This window comes from Giraffa tippelskirchi, chromosome 13 (assembly GCF_054371585.1).
Source record: "Giraffa tippelskirchi isolate mGirTip1 chromosome 13, T2T-mGirTip1v1.2.pri, whole genome shotgun sequence".
Lineage (NCBI taxonomy): Eukaryota > Metazoa > Chordata > Mammalia > Artiodactyla > Giraffidae > Giraffa > Giraffa tippelskirchi.
Genome location: NC_137287.1, coordinates 99,298,281 through 99,323,211, shown reverse-complemented (window position 1 = coordinate 99,323,211; position 24,931 = coordinate 99,298,281). Strand labels below are relative to the sequence as shown.

General features: G+C 44.8%; 1 protein-coding gene across 3 annotated transcripts in view; it reads left to right on the top strand.

Annotated features, from left to right (window-relative positions):
- ZNF831 (zinc finger protein 831) overlaps positions 1-24,931 on the top strand; it is a 103,876-nt gene that overhangs the window by 60,019 nt on the left and 18,926 nt on the right. Inside the window, exon 5 of one of the 3 annotated variants that reach the window (XM_081559366.1) lies at positions 23,267-23,890. The exons of the other annotated variants lie outside the window; for them this stretch is intronic. Within the exon in view, the coding sequence (XP_081415492.1) occupies positions 23,267-23,289 (23 nt within the window). The 3' untranslated portion in view covers positions 23,290-23,890. Of the gene's footprint in view, positions 1-23,266; positions 23,891-24,931 lie in introns of those variants that run through there. 3 annotated transcript variants of the gene reach the window in all.

Sequence of the window (24,931 nt, the reverse complement as noted above, 5' to 3'; positions counted from 1 at the left end):
TTTAATGGTAAGCTTGTGACTCACCCCCCACTGGGGGTCTGAGTCCCTCCCTGGGACTTTCTTGTGCTGTCATATATGCTTTCCTCTGTCAATAACATCCCATTGGCTTCTGCTGTCTTAGCGAGGATTTCCTCAACTCTTGCAAGGCCTTTGCCTGTATCAGTTTAAACTCTACGTTCATCAGAGTTGGGCTGTAGAGGCCTTGGACCAACATTCTGCAAAGATCCTTCTTGAAGACTGAACCTTTTCTGCCTCATGGGGGTGGGAGCTTAGTGGTGTCAGAGGTGTCCTAGGCAGATTCAAATTCTGCATTTATAAGAGTCTGAGATGCTGACCAGAGCATTCTGTGACCAAAGGAGGGATGATGGGAAACGCCCAGGGTGCAGAGAGAGGAGATGGAGGGACCAGGAGCATCTGAGACCTGGGTGGGGGCTCATCCTTCTCTTGAGGACAGTGAGGGGCCACTGAAGGATGAGGAGGGCAGAGGGTAGACCATCCACTGTAGGTGAATGTGGAGAAATGATTGGGGCAGGTAGAGTGGACACCAGGAAGCAGATGAGAAAGTTTCTGAAACAAGTTGGGCAGGTTTGTGTTGAAAATGAACTTGGAAAACAGGGATGCTCCACCTAGAGGAACAGAAAAGTTTAGTTTTTAATTATGTGAGTAATGATGAATCATACATCTTTTAACACATTCAATTATGGAAATAAGGCTCATGTTCATGTTGACCACCACCCCCATTCCCCACGCCCCCCCCAGATAAAACAACAGTTTGGGATTAGGAAGGCACCTGCCAGATTGTTGTTTCTGCACATTCTGTGTGTGTATGTGTGTGTGTGTGTGTCTAATGGGAATTGTACAACACTACCCATCTCATTTTGCAACTTGCCTTGTTGTACTCAACACCATTTTGTGGCCTCCTCATACTGTTAATACATACAGATCTATCTCAACCTTGTAAACAGGAACACAGTCTCTCTGGGTGGGGCTGCTGTGACTTTAGGCAGTCATTCTCTTAACAATGAATAGTTCATCTTTGCCAGTACTTCACATGGACCCATTGTCCATGATTCTCAGGCCCAGGTAGGGGGTTTCTCTAGGGAAGACCCAAGAAGAATTGCTGAGTCTTTGTTTTGTTGCACGTTTAAAATACTTTATTTTAATTTGGAATATAGTTGATTTATAATGTGTTAATTTATGATGTACAGCAAAGTAATTCTGTTATACATATATATATTGGATATATGTATCTATTCTTTTTCAGATTCTTTTTCCCCAAGTTATTACAGAGTATTAAGTACAGTTCCCTGTGTTATACAGTAGGTCCTTGTTGATTATCTACTTTATATATAGTAGTATATATACGTTGATTATCTACTTACATATAGTAGTGTATATATAGTAGTGTATATACAACCTCCTTATTTACCCCTCCCCTCTCTTTCCCCTTTGGTAACTGTAAGTTTGTTTTCTATGTCTGTGAGTTTGTTTCTCTTTTGTAAATAAGTTCATTTGTATCATTTTTAAGATTCCACATATACATGATATTGTATGATGTTTGTGTTTGTCTGACTTCTTTCACTTTGTAGGATAATCTTTAGGTCCATCCATGTTGCTGCAAATGGCATTATTTCATTCTTTTTTATGGCTAAGTAATATTCCAGTGTGTATATATACACCACATCTTCTTTATCCATTCATCTATTAATGGACATCTAGGTTCCTTCCATGTCTTGGCTATTGTAAGTGCTGTAGTGAACATTGGGGTGCATGTATTTCTTTGAATTATTTTCTCCAGGTATATGCCCAGGCATGGGATTGCAGGATCATATGGTATCTCTATTTTTAGTGTTTTGAGGAACTTCCATACTGTTCTCTATAGTGAAAGTGAAAGTGTTAGCTGCTCAGTCATGTCTGACTCCTCGCAGCCCCACAGATTGTAGCCTGCCAGGCTCCTCTGTCCATGGAGTTCTCTAGGCAAGAATACTGGAGTGGTTGCCATTTCCTCCTCCAGGGGATCTTCCTGACCTAGAGATCGAACTTGGGTCTCCTGCACTTCAGGAAGATTCTTTACCATCTGAGCCACTGGGGAAGCCCATGTTCTCTAGAGTGGCTGCCCCAATTTACATGGAGGAGGGTTTCCTTTTCTTCACACCCCCCTCCAGCATTTATTGTTTGTAGACTTTCTGATGATGGCCTTTCTGACCTGTGTGAGGTGATACCTCACTGTAGTTTAGTTATGTTGCACATTTTTAGTAGATATTTCCAAGTTGCTTTCTATTTCACATTCCCATCAGTACCATATTTGAGTACCTTTTCCTTCTTTGATCTTATCAAGCTTAAAAAAAATCCCGAGATGTGTAACAGATGCTAACTGGAAAGCCCATCACCAGGAGGGCCTTTCCACCCCAACCTTGCATCTCACTGCAGGGAGAGGGGGTCCACTGCCAGACAGACCATGAGGAAGGCTGGCAGAGTCCAGTGGAAAAAAACATGGAGGGATGAATAGACTGTCTTGTTTTGAAATCACAGAGAAGTGAGTTTCTCTTGACCAAACTTTAAGTCCACTGGGTACAATTTGATGTTCTCTCCAAATATTAATAGATTTGTCCCTCGGCTGAGGCACGATGTCTCGGTCTGCTCCTAGAGAAGTCCGTCACTGCAGAGGACACAAGGCCACACAGGGCTTCCTCTGTGCCGAGCCAATTCATTAGACCTGGTGAGCAATTTGCAGAAGAGAATAATTGATTTGCAGGCTGCTGAGCTCTGAGCGTTACTCAGCTACCTCCCAGAATGCTCAGGCCGCCTGGGAACTCGACCGAGCAAACAGCAATATGTGAGGCTTTAGTCAAAACCTGAGTGGCATCTTCATCACCCCTTATGGACAGAAGCTGAAGAGGTGAATGTCTCAGCCTTCTCTGGTTTAGTGTGGGATCTGGGGCCACAGTCCAGACTCCCGGAATAAAATGAGAAGGCTTGGAGAGAATATGATAGCAATGTTTCTCTTTGCAAGCTTTGATTATCCCCAAACAGACGCCTTGCTTATCTTATTCTGAAATGTTGCTACCGGCAATGGATGCCTGTATCTTTGGGTTGTGAGGAAAGAGACTCAATTTAAATTGGCCTAGACAGAAACATTATCTCAGGGAACAGAGAAAGGGGCTTCAGGCTTGGCTGGATCTAGGGGGTACCAATGATGTCACCCGGACTCAGTTTCTGTCCATCACTTGGATCTTCTCCTGGGGCATCATCATCGGTTCCTCTAGGACCTGCCTTGCCTGAATATGCTTGATTCCTTTCTGTAACCCAGATCCCCAGACTGAGTCTGGGTGGCCTAGTTGGGAGCAGGTGTCTCTCCGGAACCAATCACTGGGGACTTGGGTGACCAGGTCTGGGTCACGCACCTGCCCTTGTAGGGACGGATGGGTTGGGACCTTTAAGAGTAGAGGAGAGACAGTTTCCCAAAAGAGAGAGGGTCCCAGATGTCCAGGCCGTCTCTTACTCATGGTTGAATGGGATTCAGCATCTGTGTGTCAGAGTTATGCCCTTAGAGTGGGGAGAAACAGAAGATGCCATGAGTACTCTCCTAAGGAGCTTGGGGACCGGTTGGTGGATCGAGACACCTTTGAGAAATAGATGAGAGTTCATATGCAATTAGTTGGGCCCGCTCTGTGCCAGGCAGTGTGTGGGAGCAGGAAGAGAGGCAAACAAGAACACGACACGGCCCCTGTCCTTAGGGAGAGCCCAGTCTGGCAGAGGCAGCCGGCACAGACTGGTAAACAAGTCATTACACATGCAATGCGGTAAGCTCGCTGATATGATTAAGCTTCCAAATGAGGGATCCTGACAGGGCCGGCTGGAGCAGGGAAGGGAGAGTGGGCTAGCGTAAACAGGAACAAAACAGGAGGGGGCCGTGCTTCCGCCACACATCCCCGTGGCCTCTCCATCCGGGCCCCCACTGCAGGGGGAGTGTGGCCCCCTACAGAGACCCGCAGCCTGTCACTGCATCATCCCTGTTTCTCCTCCTTGGATCATAAAGAAGCTTTGCTATCCACAGTGAACTGCTGCAAGTGGAGGCGAGGAGCACTTAACTACTATTTACTTATTTATCTAAGATGCTAAGTGTTTCCCTTGGCAGTCGCTAATAGATTCCTGTAGAAACAAGCGACACATCCTGAATTCCGATTTCTGCACCAACAGAAGTTGGGAGCACAAGCGTGTGCAGTGCACTCGTGCCTGGCTCCACTGGGGAAGCCAGAGGTCAGGACCATAGAGTCATTTAAGAGGTTGAGATTTGGAAAGATAAACTGTGTTATGTTAAAAAAAAAACTCTCTTAAAACAAAAGAGGCACATGCCTTTGATCACAAACCTGAACTGGAGACTGTTCTGCTTTGGGAGGGCTTTCTGGAGAATGTCCTCACCTTGGAGTTGGGGGAGCCTCTTCTCAGCAGAACCCTCAAGAAGAGTCTTGTTCTAGAATATTCTATGTTGAAGGACTGGTAGACAAATGGCATCAGAGGATGAAGCAAGAGGAGAAGTGATGATTTCAACAAACCTGCTAATGGGGGACAAAACCATGGAGGGGTCCAGTCACCTTGTTGGGTCTTTCCTCTCTCATCTCCACCTGGGACCTGATATTCTGGAGGGAACAGGCTGTTTTGCTTTGGGGGCCAGGTGAGCCTTTATTTTAAAGGTTAATTTTTACTAAGGGATTAGTAGCAAAGTGAGGCCGAATGGCGTCAACAACTTTTAAGTGATAAGTAGACCAACTGCACTGAGTCACAATGAGAAGGTCAATCTCAGTTTCTTTCTAAGCATCTTGATTACATCACAAAGGAAGTCCCCTTCTGATGCTAATACGTCTTTAACACCTGCTTAACACCTGCCTAAGTCTTGAGAGAGGTTGGGTTTCAACCTCTAACTAGAATTTGAGAACTAGGTTCTGTTTTTTTTGTCTGTAGTTTTACAGGTACCCTCTTAGGGCAGATACTTCATCCTATCCCGTTGCTTCCTACAATAGACCTTGGAAAGCCAAATAATTTAAAAAGTGCCAAATACTCCTTCTTCGTCCCTCTCTTTCAGCCCCTCATTCAGCCAGTAGTAGTGCAGGGCAAGAAACTTTGTTTCTGAAGTCTGAAGAATTCAAGTCCTGACTTTTCTTCTTACTACTTCCTTGGCAAAGGTCATCCTTTCTCTTTCCCTCAGATCCTCATCTGTAAAATGGGGCCATGTCTGAGTCCATAGGTATCAGAGACTCACTAACCTGGCACTTGAAGAGCCCATGAGGCCAGTCTAGATAGCCCACTCATCTGTCCAGGGGACTGTCAAGATACCCAAGCTACATGAGATGGTGAGTTAGAATGAGGCTGTGTCACTCATTGAAAGGACTTTGTGGGTGTCACAGTGGTTATCTTGGCTGACAGTGGGGTCTGTGGGTTATCCTTCCACCCAAGTCTGGGAAAGACTTCTACAGGTCAAAGGGATGAATCAAGGAACAGTGAAATTCAGGTGGGGAGCTAGGTGGTATGGAGTCAGTGGATGCTTGGGGGCACATGAATTTATGCAGTTGGGTACAGATGGCCTGCGAGTGAGACTGGCCCCAAAGGTAGAGGGGACAAAGGGATCTGAATAATCCTTTGGGTTCTGGCCCCATCCCATCTCACACCTCCCTGGCACTGTGAGCTCTGCTTAGGGACACTGCCTTTCTCTAAATAAATGCATTCACTGTGGCCTTTACCCCAAGGTTGGGTGCTGACAGGGAGCACAGGGGAATCGGGTCCAACAAGCATTGCTTCCTGCTTGAGCACTGGAATTTCTTCATCTAATTTTCAATATGACCCCTTGGGGTCAGCAGGGGGATGTCAGGGCCATTCTCCATTCTAATTAGGAGTCCTGCCCAAGTTCAAACTTGGAGGAAAAGAAACGCAAATTCCATTCCAAGGTTTTTTCTTTTGCTAAAACTCTGTATTTTTGCTTGTTTATTTCCCTAACTTCCAGAGACACGAAGAAGTAATTTTTGTGCCCCCACCCCCTCCACACAGACATTAGCGATCATTTTCAGTCATTTCAGCTCTCCCTTTTTGCTACGAGGCACCTGGCATGCCGGGAATGGACAAAAGCTATTTCTCTAAGTACTCGCGTTTGAAATTATTAAGTGTTCATTAAGCACCCCCGGGTGCAAAACACTCTCGGAGATGTTTGTTTCTCAATTTTCTATAATTTCCTGATTTTTTTCCCCCTTCGCAAAAGGCAGATTGAAAAATGAACTCAGTGCATCTCAGTCTCTGAATCATAGTTAATGTACGACGCCCCCTCTCATAACCGCGCTGTTTTTCTTCTGCCTCCTCTTGTCCCCTTTCTTATCAATCTGAGATAAAGTTCTTATTCTTTTTAACCCCTACTCGAGAGTTGGGGTTGGTGGGGGTGGGGGCTGGAACTTTTTTTGCTTTGTTCTCGACTCCCTGCCAGGAAGAAAGGAGTGCAAGAGCGGTGACCAGCCCTCGCCTGGACTGCGGGTGGGCACCTCTGATGGGCGTTGGGGCTGCGGGCGGCTCTGCGGCACCCGAGCAGGTGCATCAAGAGAGCTGGGACTCTCCTCCCCGGGGAGCCTGCCCCCCGCTGGTGGGCAGCAGGGACCCCCCCCCCGAGAACCCCTCTCTGCGCGGACCCTTGTGGAAAAATACAGAAGCCCGAAGCCCCCCTCCCGTCCGCCCTCACGCCCGGTGATGCTGAGTCTTACATGAGTACAAAGAAAGGCTGTTTTTCTCTTTTTCTTTTTTTTTTTTTTGAAAAACAACAACCTCATATAACCTCAAAAGTTGCCCATGAATTTACCAAAACTTTTTTTATGAAACTATTCTAACCTCTGATGGGGGTTAAAAAACAAGCCCTGTGAATTTATTACCGAAGGGGGGAAAAAAAAAAAGCACTTTTTATTTGATGGAAATTGTCTTCCAAGCTTCAAGGGCGCCCCCTAGCGCCGAGGATCAGGCAGCGAGGCTGGCTCCTTCCGCCCGGGAGCCCTGCTGAAAGCCCAAATTTGGGGTCCCTCTGTGGGGGACTCTGATCTTGCCCAGTTGTGGGTCCCGTGTGGATCGGACCCTGACTCACGTGGGGAGGGGGGCTGCTCTGAATACAAGAGGACCCCTTGGCACGAATTTATTTTCTGTTCTTTGGAATTTAGATGACTACAGCCCAGGGATGGGAGAAGAGGGTTTTCATCTTAGGACCCCCCTCCCCCGCCATTTTTGAATTAGGCTGGACCACTCCTGCTCAAGAAGTGGCCCTTGCCACGGTTTCAGCATGCAGGCGACCCCGGCTCTTTCCTGTCGTCTCATTTTTCTTATATAAATGCCACCCAGATGTGCAAGAATAAAAACCAATGCCAAGAGAGGAGGCAGAAGCCCCAGCGGAGGATAGAGGGAGGGAGTGGGGAAGAAAAGAGAAGAGCGATACGATGAGGATAAAATAAAGGACTAAACGGGGCGGGGCAGGGGTTTGGGTGGGCTGCAGGACCTTTGCCAGCTCCCTGTCCCAAGGTATGTGAGCAGGATACAGGATTCTGCTGCAAACGCAGACTCCCGACTCCCGGCTCCTTGCACAACAAACAGGACTTTTCAGTCTTTCTGTGTCATGTATGTGAGGGTTTCTATCCTCCCCAGCTTGGAAACAAACCAGTTCTCCTTCAGAGCTGACCATGTTTTTAAGAAGCACACGTTAGAAATATTGAAAAAAAAAAAAAACAAACGTTCTAACCCTGAGATGCAGGGAAGGAGCGAGCCTGCGGCAGCCAGCCCAGCAGGGGCACCAGTGGGACAGCATCTCCCAGATTGGCTCGGAGGCAGGCTGCGGTCCTTTGTCCTCGGCTGGTCTCAGCGGCCCCCACACCTCAGTTTCCCCGTCTGTAACTCCAAGACGGCAAATGACAGTATCCATTTGGTAGGGCTGTTGAGATATCACTTATATCTATCATTTAAAACAGGGCTTAATATCTTATTTGACAGTGAGCATCCCAGCTCATGACTTTTAATCTCTCTCTACGGAGGAGCCAGAAACCCAGAATTTTCCATTAAGTTAAATCTCCCAATTGTTACATGACAAGAGTGAATTCACATTTAAAAAAACAAGCGCATACATACACACTGGTCTGAGCCCCAGTATAGTCAGGAGCTTTGAGACCTTTGCTTTGCCAGCTGCCAGGGGGCTTGGGAAGACAGCCCCCGCCCCATGTCAGCCCCCACCCCTACATGCTGAAGCCAGTGTGCTCACAGTTCTTCTGGCCTGAATGGATTTGAGGGAAATGACCCCTTTTCCTCCCCCTTCCCCGAGAATATGGGAGGGGCACTTTTGAGTCTATGCACACTAGGAAGCCACAGTGGAATGTGGCATGTGGGCATGCATGTGGGCAATCACGGAGACGTGGGAAGGGGGAACTTCTCCTCCTTGTCCCCGAAGACCTCGCTGGCCCCTCCCAACAAGTGTGTGCTTTTCAACCTTGGTGCTTCAAGGTGTTTCTTGGCTTCTGTCCTGGGTTTGGTGCCATCATCTGCCAGGCTGGCTTATCATGTGTTCCTGTACCAGGAGAGGCCTTCCCCTCTGCCCCTGTGTCCCCTTCTGATTGGCGTGCCCTTCTGCCCTGATGCCTGAACACAGTGTCCATCTACTCTTACTGCTTTGATGAGCTGGTTGCTCTTTTCACATGGCCCCACTTCCTTCACTCGGCCCTCCACGCACTCAGGGGCCACTGATTGAGCATTTTCTGTGCTGTTACATTGTTTGATGGGTAAACCAAGCCCATTTCACTGAGCTCCCTTTATCTCCAAAAACGTTGAGACTTTAAAGCTTCTCCAAGTGTCATAGACAAAACAACAATGGAAATTACATGGCACAGTGATTCCAAAAAGCATGAGAGAGAGGACTACCGAGAACCAGAGACACGAATTCCCATTTAGCTTTGTTCAAATGGGTTAAATAGAGTATGCTATTGATTTTTTAAAATCCACACATTAGTGGTTCAAAAGAAATTCGTTTTGCATGTTTTAATATGAAAGCAATTATTTTCCTTTTAAAACTGCTTCCTGGGTCTGTATGGTTTGTTTTTTTTTCTTTCCCTTTTCATTCTGCAGAGCAGAATACTGCATGTTGCTAAGTGGAGGGTGGGGGGAAGCTCTTCATTTTTCCCTTATTAATCTCTATCTGCTATACATTTTAAGTGCTACATTCTATGATGCTTAATTTCAATTAATTTGGATTCATTTACGTAACATTTCATTACAGATTCAATGCATCCATATTGTTCTGTAAATTAAGAAATGAGGAACATTATTTAGTGACTTAAGTCATCCCGTTTCAGAACTGAGAAAATCCACGTAGCCTTGTTTAGTTTGGAAGTTTCCTTGAAGAGGAAGAAGTTCTTTTGAGTTTTGTTTGTGTTTGTTTACCTCTCCCATCTCTTCCTGGATTTTCTGCAGCTTGTTTAGTAAGACTTGCATTGGTTCTGACAGCTTGAGGCTTTCAATGCTTCTGAGGACAGGGGACATATTGCTTCTTTGCCTCCAGTTTTGCTGCTCAATAAATTTGAGGAGTCATGAAGCCGTCATCTGCGTAGTTAGATAAGGAAGAAAATGATGATTTCTCTATTATTTTGCTTAGAAGAATGGGAAACTAGATTAATCACTGTCTATTGGAACTGCCTCTTTATAGAAGAGACTGGCTCCTTTCAGTGAAGTCATGATGTGTCCCCACGTAGGATGGTTTTCCAGGGACTAGGAGCAGACAATCAAGCTTTGAATTTTAAGTCTGTCACTAGGTGAGGTTTGGTAAATTCTTAATCCCATTTTGAATATGGTTAAGAAGGGGCTGTGGGGCTGGAGGGGAGGGATACCCATGGCACCCACCCACCTCCTTTGCTGGGACAGAAGGAAAGTAAGCAATGTATGTAACAGTCAGGAAAACAGTTTGTCATGGCTTATTGATATAATTCTTGGTAGCGTGGGACCAAAATCCAACTCAAAAAGATTTAAGCACATAATTGCTTGTGAAACAAGAAGCCCAGAGACTCAAACAATATCACCAGGGCTCTGTTTATCTCTCTTCCTATCTGAGCTGGCCTTCTCGGTTGTGGGGGGATGCTTTGTTCCCTGGCATGAGGTGGCCCCCGGCATGCATCCTACCCTCTTAACAATTGCAGTAGGGAGTGTCCATTTGAATTGAACTGAGGTCCAGCACCAGCTCTGACTTAGTGAGGTTTGGGTCATGTATCTAGCCCTGAGCCTTCTGTTTGTCCAAATGAGTGGAATTTGCCTGCTCCTGGAGATGGGAGGTGGTGATTGGGTATAAACCAGCCAACTTATATTGAGAAGAGATGTTCCTAGAAGGTGAAGGAATGACTGCTGAAATCAAGGAACAGAAGATATTTATCACAACCCACTCTTTTTAGTTCTTATTTTTATTTTTAAATTGGAGTGTAGTTGCTTTACACTGCTATATCAGTTTGTTCTGTATAGCAAAATCAATCAGCCAAATGTCTACATACATCCCCTCTTTTTTCAATTTCCTTCCTATTTAGGTCATCACAGAGCATTAATTGGAGTTCCCTGTGCTCTACAATAGGTTCTCGTTAGTTATCTCTCTTGTGCATCACTGCTATTGTTCACTCTCTAAGTCGTGTCTTTATGGCCTCATGGACTGCAGCACTCCAGGCTCCCCTGTCCTTCATTATCTCCCAGAGTTTGCCCAGATTTGTACATATCCAATGAGTTGGTGATGCTAACATAGTAGTGTATACATGTCAGTCTCAATCTTTCAATTTATCCCATCTCCCCTTCCACCTTTCACCTTGGTATTCATAGATTTGTTCTCTACCTCTATCACAGCCCAGTGTTGTGTCCTGGTAGAGGAGAGCAAAGAGCAAAACCATTTCACTCTGTACTATAGGGTGACAGTTCTGGTCAAAGGCACTGGTGTCCTGCCCAGATCCCTTTTCAGGCTAGGTGCCCATCATCCCTGTGTCCTGGCTGCTGCCCTCTTTATCTATACCTTCTCCAAGGGATTGGCCCTTGATTGATGGGAATTACTTCCCATGTATGGATGTGAGAGTTGGACTATAAAGAAAGCTGAGCGCTGAAGAATTGATGCTTTTGAACTGTGGTGTTGGAGAAGACTCTTCAGAGTCCCTTGAACAGCTAGGAGATCCAACTAATCCATCCTAAAGGAAATCAGTCCGGAATATTCATTGGAAGGACTGATGTTGAAGCTGAAACGCCAATACTTTGGCCACCTGATGCGAAGAACTGACTCATTGGGAAAGACCCTGATGCTGGGAAAGATTGAAGGCGGGGTGAGAAGGGGACGACAGAGGATAAGATGGTTGGATGGCATCACTGACTCAATGGACATGAGTTTGAGCAAGCTCCCGGAGTTGGTGATGGACAGGGAGGCCTGGTGTGCTGCAGTCCATGGGGTCGCAAAGAGTCGGACACGACTGAGCAACTGAACTGAACTGAACATACATGCAGTTGCTGGAGCCTAGTCCACAGTCTCTGATTGATTGATTGATGGAGGGACAGCACCACTCAGGCTTTTTGCCATCAGGAAGGATGAGTTTTGTGATTATGGTTTGTTCCCCAGAGCTCCCTGTGGCCATCTCCCAAAATCCTTGTTGTCTAAACTTCTGGCTTCTCTCACTCTTTTCAAGTTTCCTCTGTAACTGACTTCTCGATAAGTCAGTTACACAAGAGCGCAAGACACCGACTATCTACAAATAGTGAATCACAGCTATTGATGTTTACCACTTTTGCCTCAATATAAGGCAAAAGGAGAAGGGGGTGGTAGAGGATGATATGGTTAGATAGCATCATTGACTCAATGGACATGAATTTGAGCCAACTCAGGGAGATAGTGAAGGACAAAGGAGCCTGGTGTGCCGCTGTCCAGCAGGTCTCAAAGAGTCGGACACAACTTAGCAACTGAACAACAAGGCTCTCTCCCATTTTCTCAACACAAAGATCCAAAGGAGTTTCGGGACCAACCTGAAATACAACCTCAAGATGGAGATGAAGTAGGCAAACTTCTCCTTATAGTGTTTTATGTATTCAGCTAGTTGCACACAGTCCTTTAAATCACACATTACATAAAAGATCGGTGTAGGGACATTATGTTTTCTACTCACATTTCACAAAGCCATTCTAGCTGAACTTGTAGCATGAATCTTTGAGATGGCTTTTGTCATCGCCAGAGCCCCTGGTTTGAGTCACCTAATAGAGATTTCCGAGCACAGCATCTTCACTTTCAACCCAGCTCTTTGAGATTTAGTACTTTTAGAATCTGAGCGCAATGCCATTGTAGAAATTTATCCACCTCGTGAGCACCCATTTACATAACATTAGGACAGTCGCTTTCATTTCTCAGGTAGGTGCCTGTTTGAAATTTCCACCAAATAAACACATCCTATTTTGCTTTTTAAAGCAGTCTTCAAGGGACTTGTTTGCAACAACACCCAACGCTTATAACTGTGTCCTAACCACCCAGGAAAAATGACTAAATGTGTATTCAAGGTCCTCCCTCCCATCACCTTTTCGAAACCAAGTGATTCAGTTTACATATATGTATATCCATTCTGTTTCAGATTCTTTTTCCATATAGGCTATTACAGAATATTGAGTAGAGTTCCCTGTGCTATAAGGTGGTTCTTGTTGATCATTTTATATATAGTGGTGTGTATATATTAATCCCAAACTCTTGATTTATCCCTCCCCCCATCAAGTCTCCTCTTTGGCAAACGTAAGTTTGTTTTCAAAGCCCATGCCTTATTTTAAAAGGACTTCCCTGTAGCTCAAATGATGAAGAATCTGCCTGCAATCCAGGAGACCTGGGTTGGGAAGAATCTCTGGAGAAGGGAATGGCAATCCACTCCGGTATTCTTGCCTGGAGAATCCCAAGGACAGAGGAGCCTGGTGGGCTACATCCATGGGGTCGCAAAGAGTTGGACACAACTGAGCGACTAACATGCAATATTTTAAAAAGTCATTCATTTCAAAGTCTTTTGTTGTAAACATTTTTATTCTCAAACTTCAATTCTATTCATTGCTCAGCCATATTATAATTTGTCTGCAGTGTATTATCTAATAAGAATAAGCTTAGCTAATATTGATGGGTGGTCCCCATCACTAGTCACTATTCTGAGCCCTTTTATTATCCCTTGTAAAATTCTTGATGGAAATACAAAAGTGCTAAAATTATACTCATTAAAGTTTTTTTGTTTTTTAATTTTTATAATGTGTTGGTTTCTGCCATACAACAGTGCAAATCAGCCATAATTATACTCTCCTACACTCATTTTAAAGATGCAGAAATAAGATTATACAGCAAGCAAGTGCTAAAACATGTAGGCAATCTGCCACTAGACCAAGGTTATGAAATGTTATGCTTCTAGTTCCCAATCTCATTAGTTATCATTGGACGTCCCCAAATGTAGTATATTTACATCCAATATTTATAAACAAATATTCTGAAGGAATTTGTATCATCCCAAAGTATGCATATTTGTTATCATAAATACATATCTGTTGTATCAAAGGTAATGACATGTATATTTACTATATAGCAGTAGCTATGTCAGTGTAGGTTTACCTGTGTTATGTTAGCTACTGCTGTGTAACAAAACATCCCCAAAGTCAGTAGTTTATGAGTATTTATTCTTGCTCATGAGTCTTTGGGTTAGTGGGCTATCAAGTTTGGCTGAATTGGCACTCGAGTCTTGCTGGGTTTGGTCATGCATCTGTGGAGTCATTGTGGGAAAGGCTGAGACTGGCCAATCTAGGATGGCATCACTCACATCCTGGAAGTTGGTTGGCTATAAGCAGGGAGAGTGGGGCTGGTGGTCTTTCTCTGTAAAGGTCAGATAATATGTTTCTTTAACATTGCTGACCATACAGTCTCTGTTGCAACAACTCAACATTGACGTGTTAGGGAGAAGACGGCCACAGACAATATGTAAATGAATGGGCATGGCTGTGTTTCAATAAAACTTTATAAAAGTAGACAGAGGGTCAGGATTGGTCTGCAGGCTGTAGTTTGCTGATCTCTGGCCCAGACAATTTGTAGATATGAAAAAACTGGTGAAGGCTTAATACTTGTTGGTCAACAGACAAACCAAATTTGTCAAGACTGTATGGGGATAACCAAAGTTTAGAGCTTGCCAGGTGGCTCAGTGGTAAGGAATCTGCCTACCAATGCAGGAGACACAGAAGACATAGGTTCGATCCCTGGGTTGGGAAGATCCCCTGGAGAAGGAAATGGCAACCTACTCCAGTATTCCTGCCTGGAGAATCCCATGGACAGAGGAGCCTGGAGGGCTATAGTCCATGGTGTTGCAACGAGTTGGACATGACTGAGCACACACATACTCTCTAACCAAAGTTTAGGTAATAGTCTAAAGTTTATTAGACTCCTACAGTAAAATATTTCTCATTACTGTGGTACTAAGTATGATAAAACTTTGGCTTCTCTCTTGAAAAGTGAAAATAACTGAATTTAAAGGGATATGAAAAGTTTTTGCCTCTCACAAATAACTATTGTGTGTAACTAGAACAATCTAGGATGGTGGTTTCATGGTAGGGACCTAGGTTCCTCCTGTCTTGTTGCTCTGCTCCCCTTGTCTCCTTGCTTTTCTTGTTTTGTGGTCTAGGATGGCTTCTTCAGCTCCTGCCATCACATCTGCACTCCAGCTGATAGAAAGGTAAAGGGGGAATGAAGGGGGACCAGCCCTTCCTTCAAGGGCCTGCCTTGGAAATTGCCTATATCATATCCTCTCATATCTCGTTGCCCAACATTTAGTTACCTAGTCATATTTGGCCGCAAGAAAAACTAGAAAACGTAGTTTTTAGCAGAGCAGCACACCCCATCCAGAAAGTGGGTTTTCATTGCTAAGCAAAAAGGATCAGAAATAGGGAGGCAACTCTCAGGCTCTGCCACAAGGGCTAGAGATATAGACGGGGTAAAAGTCCCAACTTTAAATTCAATTAATATTCATGCCAGGAATGCCGTTCTCTAGGTGCTGTATATGTGCTAAGATTTTCTCTCTGTGCCTGAGCTCGTCTCTCTGGGCAGCAGTGACATCTTATTCTTTATCCTACTACCCATCACAAGTTAAAAAAAAAAATGACAGACGGAACTTTAAAGTTCTAGTTTGAGAAAAAACATGTTTTTGTTTGTTTATCTCCAGAGAGCAAGTGATACCACTTCAAGAATCTTGTTACTAAACACCCGTGTTCATGCTGACAAGCTCGGGGGTACGTCTCCTCCCCAAGTTCTTTCAGGCTCGTGTGCTTCTGCTTTGAATCCCTTTGGCATGCTCCCTCCACCCCTGCAATGGCCAAACAAGGAACCAGGTTGCCTCCTAGGTCCCCACAATTCCAGAGCCTACATCTAACAGTGCCTGGCTTCATCCTTTCTCTTCCGTTAGGTCCTTGCAGCTTTTTCAACGGGGCCCACTGAAGGAATCTCAAATTATATGGTGAGCTACGGTAATAAGAGTAGGAAAAACACCTGGCTGTTATTTACCCAGAATGAGACGTCAAATGTCATAACTGCCTGAGGGGGTCCCATTATCTACATGTATCATTCTGTTTCTTCCTGGTACCCCCAGCCCCCCCACTCATCAACCAGGGAGAGCTCGTGGTTATACCTATGTATCCCTGACAAGAAAATTAATTTCGATGGAACAGAGAGGGTGGAAGCTATATGGAACGCAGAAACGTGAGCTGGCTTGTAAGTTTCAAGGCTCGGTTTCTCTTCCTGGCTGAGGAAAACAGGATTGAGAATTGTGATAACCTTTCATCTTCCTCTTCAGATTACCTTCAGGTTCAGAGCCCGTTACCTTCAAAATCCATATGGAGCTTTTAAAGAGAACAACCCCTTTAAAGAAAAAAAAAATCCTTGATAAATGCAAATTGACATTAAATGAAGTTTAAAAAAAATGATCAGAGTTTTTAAATATGATTATAATCAGTGGGAATAGTGGAGCAGAGTCAAATCATTACTGAGCTCATTCATGGGGGTGGCATGGAAGGACTGCTGTGAATTCATCAGAAAAAGAGCTTTTCTCTAAAGCCTGACCTACTGGGGCTGCGCCCCGGGACCACTGCCTGAGACGCTGAGGTGCTGCACACATATTAACCCTTGCAGAACCTCTCCCTGGAGACGCATCTACAGTCACAAAGGGCAAGAAACCTCCGTGCAGGAGTGAGAGCTGCCATTTGGAGGAATGAAGGCGAAAAGCAGCATCTGGCCTAAGTTTCAGAGTCAGGCCGACAAGGTTGCAGTCTGTAAGCTCATTCCAAGGGTATTTATCAAGCAGCTAATATGTGCTGTTCACTTGCAGCCCTTTAGGTGCTGGAAAAACAGGGACCATTGAGGCAGGTCAGGTCCCCTCCCTCCTGGAGGTGATGTTCTAGGTAGAGGGAGATGGGCTACAGACCACAAATGAACGACTAAGATAACAACGCAGACCTGAGTTTTATCCCAGGTCCTGAGCGTGGTGCATGTGGTACCCACTCATCCAACTCAAGCACCCCAATAGGCAGTGCCGGGTTCCTCGCACTGCACAAACGAGCATACAGCAGCACAGAGGGAAGGCATCTGTGCGTGGAGGCAAGTAAATCCTTACAACTCCTGGCTGGCTTGGTTCAGTTCAGTTCAGTTCAGTCACTCAGTCGTGTCCGACTCTTTGCGAGCCCATGGACTGCAGCACGACAGGCCTCCCTGTCTATCGCCAACTCCCAGAGTTTACTCAAACTCACGTCCGTTGAGTCAGTGATGCCATCCAACCATCTCATCCTCTGTCATCCCCCTCTCCTCTTGCCCTCTATCTTTCCCAGCATCAGGGTCTTTTCAAATGAGTCAATTCTTCACATGAGGTAGCCAAAGTATTGGAGTTTCAGCTTCAACATCAGTCCTTCCAATGAACACCCAGGACTGATCTCCTTTACCACGGGCTGGTTGGATCTCCTTGTAGTCCAAGGGACTCTCAAGAGTCTTCTCCAACACCACAGTTCAAAAGCATCAATTCTTCGGTGCTCAGCTTTCCTTATAGTCCAACTCTCACATCCATACATGACCACTGGAAAAACCATAGTCTTGACTAGATGGATCTTTGTTGGCAAAGTAATGTCTCTGCTTTTTAATATGCTATCTAGGTTGGTCATAATTTTCCTTCCAAGAAGTAAGCGTTTTCTAATCTCATGGCTGCAATCACCATCTGCAGTGATTTTGGAGCCCAGAAAAATAAAGTCAGCCACTGTTTCCCCATCTATTTGCCATGAAGTGATGGGACCAGATGCCATGATCTTAGTTTTCTGAATGTTGAGCTTTAAGCCAAACTTTTCACTCTCCTCTTTTACTTTCATCAAGAGGCTCTTTAGTTCTTCACTTTCTGCCATAAGGGTGGTGTCATCTGCATATCTGAGGTTATTGATATTTCTCCCGGCAATCTTGATTCCAGCTTGTGCTTCTTCCAGTCCAATGTTTCTCATGATGTATTCTACATATAAGTTAAATAAGCAGGGTGACAATATACAGCCTTGACGTACTCCTTTTCCTATTTGGAACCAGTCTATTGTTCCATGTCCAGTTCTAACTGTTGCTTGCTGACCTCCATACAGGTTTCTCAAGAGGCAGGTCAGGTGGTCTGGTATTCCCATCTCTTTCAGAATTTTCCACAGTTTATTGTGATCCACACAGTCAAAGGCTTTGGCATAGACAAGAAAACAGAAATAGATGTTTTTCTGGAACTCTCTTGCTTTTTCGATGATCCAGCGGGTTTTTGGCAATTTGATCTCTGATTTCTCTTCCTTTTCTAAAACCAGCTTGAACATCCGGAAGTTCATGGTTCACATATTGCTGAAGCCTGGCTTGGAGAATTTTGAGCATTACTTTACTAGCATGTGAGATGAGTGCAATTGTGCAGTAGTTTGAGCATTCTTTGGCATTGCCTTTCTTTGGGATTGGAATGAAAATTGACCTTTTCCAGTCCTGTGACCACTGCTGAGTTTTCCAAATTTGTTGGTATATTGAGTGCAGCACTTTCACAGCATCATCTTTCAGGATTTGAAACCCTGGAATGGAATGTTAGGCTGGCCCAGTAACCGCCCCCAAATGGTTGGCTTTGTGCTGCACAGGTTTGCCATTGTGGCCAGTGGTCTCCTCCCCATGTATGCCTCTTTGCTGCTCTGGGTATAAGGCTAGGGGGAGTTTGAGTAGCAAGGGTGCAGGTGGCCTTGCCAGAATCCAGGGGAACTCCGCTGCATCTGTTAAAGAACCTACAACTCCATAAACAGGCTTCCCTGGTGGCTCAGATGGGAAAGAATCTGCTTGCCAGTGCCGGAGATGCGAGTTTGATCCCTGGCTCAGGAAGATCCCCTGGAGAAGGAAATGGCGACCCACTCCAGTATTCTTGCCTGGAGAATTCCATGGACAGAAGAGCCTGGTGGGCTACAGTCCAGGGAGGCCACAAAGAGTGGATCATTACGGAACACACACATACACAACTCCATAAACACAGGGACTGTGGTTGGGTGACAGTTTTATCAAACCTGAAGCCTACCTGTGCTTTATCCCAAACACATGGCAGAAACTGGGGACAGACTTTGAAGAATTCTCTCAAGGCTTTTCCAATTTTCCCAAGAGCCAAAACTGACCACTGCCTTCATCATGTGTCCACTGTTGAAAAGTTAATCCTCGTGTGTGTACGTGTGTGTGTGTGTGTGACAACCCCCACCCCCTCCAGACCTTCTGAAAATGAATAAAAGAGAAAACAACCCAACTGAGCCTCTCCTTCTTACAGAGTCCCTCCCTCCCCATTGTGGACTTTGGGTTCCTCCCTGAGAAGAAAGGTCAGCCAGGGGTCAGGGGGTCTCCGGGTCCTTTGGAGACTAACAACACACAGAGGTCTGTTCCTCAATTTGAAACACAGTCTCACCTCGGTCCACATAATGCCTTTTTACAAAAGCTCCATTCCTCCGCTCTTTCTGTCCTTGAAGAATTGTCCTGTGGATTCTTTTCCTTGTTGATGTTAAGATGGGCTTCTTCCACAGCAGTCAATACCTGCTAAGGGAAACCCTAGTGTGCCTGGGAGCTGCACAGCACACAGGGCCAAACTCAGAAGGCCCCATGCTTGCTCTGCTGAACTGCTGGGCTGACTTGAAATTCTTTCTTCCTTCCAGTTTCATTGAAATACAACTGACACCCAGCACTGTATCAGTTTAAGGTATGCAGCATCAGGAGTTGACTTATACACATTATGAAAAGATCACAATAAGTTTAGCAAACACCCATCCTCTCATAGAGATACAAAATTTAAGAAATAAAAAAAAAAATTTTTTTCCTTGTGAAGAAAACTCTTTGTATATAACATAAAGCTGCTGCTGCTGCTGCTGCTGCTAAGTTGCTTCAGTCGTGTCCGACTCTGTGCGACCCCATAGACGGCAGCCCACCAGACTCCACCGTCCCTGGGATTCTCCAGGCAAGAACACTGGAGTGGGTTGCCATTTCCTTCTCCAATGCATGAAAGTGAAAAGTGAAAGTGAAGTCGCTCAGCTGTGTCCAACTCTTAGCAACCCCATGGACTGCAGCCCACCAGGCTCCGCCATCCATGGGATTTTCCAGGCAAGAGTACTGGAGTGGGTTGCCATTGCCTTCTCCATAAGATAGAGCAGCATTCATTATATTTATCACATTATACATTACACCCCTAGTATTTTATCTTATAACTGGAAGGTTGTACCTTCTGAACATCTTCATCTAGCTCCCCCTCCTTCCATCCCCTGCCTCTGGTTACCACAAAACTGATCCCTTTTCCTATGAGTTTATTTTTGAAGTATAATTGACCTCCAATACTATGTTAGTTCCCATTATACAACATAGTGATTCAATATTTCTATACATTTCAAAACGATCATAAGTCTAGTTACCATCTATCCCCATACAAAGATATCCCATAATTATTGACTGTGTTCCCCACACTGTACATCTCACACCATGACTCATTTAGTTTGTAGCTGGAAGTTGGTACCTCGTAATCTCCCTCACCTATTTCTCTGTTCCCCCCATCCCTGTCCTCTGTATCTATGACTCTGTTTCTGTTTGGTGATGTTTGTTCATGGTTTTCTTTAAATTCCACATGAAGGTGATACCATGTAGTAGTTGTTTTTGTGTGACTTATTTCACTAAGCACAACACTCTCTAGGTCCATCCATGTTGTTGCAGATGGCAAGATTTCACTCTTTTTATAGCTGAGTAATATTCCATTGCATGTATATACCACATCTTAATATCCATTCATCCGTCTATGACGGGCATTTTATCCATTCATCTACTGGTGCTCCCATATCTTGGCTAGTGTATTACTTGAAATTCTTAACCATTTAAAATAAGGGCCCACATTTTCATGCTCCGTGAACTCTGCAGATTACATAGTTTTGGCAGACAGCACAATACCCTGGATACTATTAGAGAAAGTGGTTTGAAATGGGAGAACTGAAAAAAATACATGTATATTTTTTTACTTCAAGACCCATCAAGGAAGGAAAAATGCTTTCCTGACACATCTCAGAGGAAAAGCTGCATTGCGGACCCAAGATCTAAAGAATAAGGAGAAAAGTGTGGACTTCCAGAAGGTTTTTAGGTGCCTCTTGTGTCTGACAGCATCTCCAACTTTTCTTGTATTCGATGACCTCGACAGTTGGGAGGGCTCTTGCTCCGTGTTGTGGAGGATGTCCCTCTACTGGGGTTTGTCTTATGGTTTTATCATGGTTAGACTGGGGTGTTCGGGGGGTGGGTTTGGCGAGCAAGACTCCGGAGGTGAATTGACCTTCTTGTCACATCCTATCAAGGGTGCACCATCACATGACTCACCATTACTGATGTTGACCTTGATCACCTGGCTGAGGTCTCTCGGGTTCTCCCTTGTCAAGTTATCCCACACCTGCTCCCACCATTGGACTTTTTACCCACAGGAATTCTACTTCTCTCTCCCACTTATATCCAGGATCGCCTCTGCATCCCTGTCCCACCACTGGTTGCAAGCTCTGCCCTGAAGGCTCCCCATTCACCCCATCCTGTCCCTGTGATGCATGACGTAATTATTATCTCTAGAACAAAGATAACCCAGAGCCACGACCAAAGACCAAGTACTATCATCTCTACCCAAACCAAAACATTATTGGAAAAGTAAATTACTTTTATTTTCATTGAAAATATTTGATAGGAAGTGCATGAGAATGCTCGCTGAGAAAATAGACCCAGAACCTATCATCAGAGGAATGATGTTATCTATAAAAAAAGGGGAAGAACCATTGGGTACACTTCCACACTGAAACCTATTTTGAATTTTATCCTTTACCCTGTATTCTTGCATCCATTCTCATCTCCTCTCCCTGAATTTATGAGCACAGGTGGGCACAGCCTCCTTCCCCTTGGAGGACCCTCGTCATGAGGGAACACACACTTGATTCTCTGCCATCAAGCATAAGGCAGTGGGGGAGGGTGATTTCAGTAGAAAATGGGTTGCCTTGAGGCCTCATCTAGGGGGAGAAATATTTCTGCACAGCCAGTCCCCAGTCAGATCCTCTTCCCCACACCCTGTAGGGGTGGGGAAAGAGTTAGCAGATGCAAATATAAGGCACCCAGTTAAAGCTGAATTTCAGATGAACTGTATATATATAGTTGTTGTTGTTTTTTAGTTGCTAAGTCATGTCCAACTCTTTTGCCATCCCATGGACTATAGCCCACCAAGTTCCTCATCCATGGGATTTCCCAGGCAAGAATACTGGAGTGGGTTACCATTTTCTCCTCCAGGGGACCTTCCTGACCCAAGGATCAAACCCACATCTCCCTCATTGGGAGACGGATTCTTTACCACTGTGCCACCAGGGAAGCCCCTGAATACACACACACACACAAACACACACACATATATATATTTACGCATGTATGTATTATACATATTAGCATAAGTATGCCTCCAAGCATGGCAATAGGATACACTTATGTTACAAATGATCCATTGTTGACCTGACGTTCACGTTTAACTCGGCATCCCGTTTCATCTACTACCTTTCCCAGAGGCCCTCAGACCACCGTTTCCAGCCTCCACCATCCTGCAGGAGGGGGGCTCCATGTACGTGAAAACATACCTGATTATTGTTTCAAATCTAATTCCACTTCTGCAACTGGATCGGTGTGGCAGTGCCCTGTCCTCCATGCCCAGGCTGGGGGGTGCAGGGCACCACCTTTTCATGCAGACGGGTTGGCTTCTGGGCTGTCTGTTGTTCAGACTCCTAACCTGTTACCTCTGAAGAGGCTGATTCAGGGTCAGCTGGTCGGATCACCTGTTCTATGTCACCTGGGAACATGGATCTCCCCATTTTCCCTGCAATTGGTCCTTTTTGCTGTCTCTTTCTTTCTCTCCTTCCCTTTGTGTGTCTGTCCATCTCTGCCTTCTGGCCCCTTCCCCTGGATGAGGCTTTTCCTTCTGTGGCCTGATGCCACTCAGCAAGTCGCCTGGACCCCAAATGAGGTCAGTGGCAGGAGCAGGCATCCTCCAGGCCGTGTTACTCCACCAGTGATGACAGGCCACCTTCACTTTCTTTCTTTTCCAAACCAAACCCTGGAAGGAAAGGGGTTAATTTTCTTTTCAAGAAATTCGTGCGGGAGGTGGCATCAAATCTGTAAGTTCTGGCTAAGAGAATACACTCAGAAGCTGTAGTCAGGAGCGAGCCTCAACCTTCTAGACATGGTACATCTCTACACTAAAACCTAAATTTTATCATCTCCCTCATGCTATTTCATCTCCTCCTGCCCTCCCCACCTCTTGTATTTATTAGAGGCTGGATATGGATTTCTTTCCCTGAGAGAACTTTCATAATAATGAAGTATACTTGGCAGACACTCACAGTGAATATACAGGGTTGGAGGATATTCTGCAAGGAAAATGGTCAGGCTTGTTTTCCTCTGTGGGAGAGAAATATTTGAGATCAGATAGACTAATCATTTGTCAAGATAGAACTTTTGAAGGTTGCTTTTGCCTAGAGAAGTTGAAAACTTCTTGAAGGGGCAGAAAGTTTCTGAGAGGTGAGCATCTTTATGGTTTCCCTCCCTGGCAGTCTGCCATCATCCTGTCTCTCTGGGTACCAGCATCCTCTGGGGTTCAGTCCACTTCATGTCTTTCTTCTGCTCTCCCCACGCTGACATTTCTTTTTCTTTTTTTAGATTTTCACGAGGGATCTGACTGAGAAAGCCAAGAGAACCACTCTTCGTGCTTCTAGCCCTCATTCTTTGATGGATGTTCATGCAATTTGCTCATTATTTTTCTGTCAGCATTCACAGAAACTGTGTAAACTACTTTATTTCAAACCCATTTTGTTAGTTTACTCCATGATAATTTAAGCCATATATTCTTTTTTCCGATTTGAATTTAGTAATAACATATTTTAAACAGAAGTCAAGATTTCCTGAATAAATTTTCGATGACAGCTGCTGACGTTTCTGGGTTCCCCTCCTCCTTCTTTAATCTCCTTTTATTGGACCTTAGTTCTACATACGTGATGAGTTGTCCTTTCTTTCTGTGGGCATTTTAAACAAACTCTGGGACTTTTAGGAGGAGAAAATTTTGGAGGGGGATGGTTGACTTATCGACCCAGCTGTCTTTGATTCGAGAAAATAACCAAGGGGACTCCCCTGGAGGACCAGTGTTTAAGACTTCGGCTTCCAACGCAGGGGGTGCGGGTTCGATCCCTGACCTGGGAGCGAAGATCCCACATGCCTCTGAGCCAAAAAATCAAAGCATAAAACAGAAGTAATATTGTAACTAATTCAATCGACTTAGAAAAGAAAGAAAGAAAATAACCAGGGGCCAGCTGTGTGGTTAGGTGCACAGGTGCCCCAACCCCAACCCTGCTGGGGACCACCCCCAGGAAGTATTCCAGGGACTGCTGGAAGACAGGAGTTTGTAAAGACTGTCTTCTTTCCCTGGAGCAAGATTTGCCCATTTTAAATTCTGTTTTTCCCCCCAGCCCCTTCGCCTTTGTATATAGTGCAGAATTTTATATCTGCTCCAAGTCTCGTCTCCTACTCCATTCCTTACCCCTTCCCCAGGTGGAATTTTCTGGATTCCTGACATTATTTATACTCCTTTCCAGGCAACAGTTAGAAGCATCTCCCACTTTCTGTCAGATCTGGATCTCCCTTCCTATAGTGCTCTTGACTTGCAAAACAGACTCCCTTTGTGGGTGATGGAGGAGAACTCTTCAAGAAATGATGTAAAGATTTCTTACATGCTTGAAAGCCTTGACTTTCTCTGTGGTTCTAATATGTCAATTGCTGTTCTTAAAAATCTAGAAATCAAATTTCTTAATGAATTTGGTAGCATGAACATTTATACATTTATTTCTAGGGAGGGATAGTCTTTCCTTTTTATTTTCTCTTTCTCCTTCATGTTGCTTTGGGAGTCCTATCTGTACTTCCAAGAATGCTTTCAGTTGTGTAACTGAGGTTTTACATTTCCAGGGCATTTTAATGAGACTGATGAAATGTAGAGGAAGATAAAGGCTGTGACTCCAAGACTAGGAGAGTTTCTGAAGTTTAAAAAAAAGTCCTGTAATTTAAGTTTCCTGTTATAAAAGGCAGAATTTCTAAAGCTGGTGGGAGGACAAAAGACTGACTTCCTAGGATTCTGAAAGAATTGGGTCCATCTCTTCCTGTTAGTACTCTTTCCCCTTTGTTACACACGCGTCCAAGTTCCAGGTAACCTTGAGGTTGGAGACTCTTCATCACAGGGCAGAGTCAACCCTAGATATTTTATTTCCTGCTTCAGCTGAAAGAACTCATGACTGTCCCCCTTTATTTTCCTCCAGCATCCATAGAAACCACATCGAG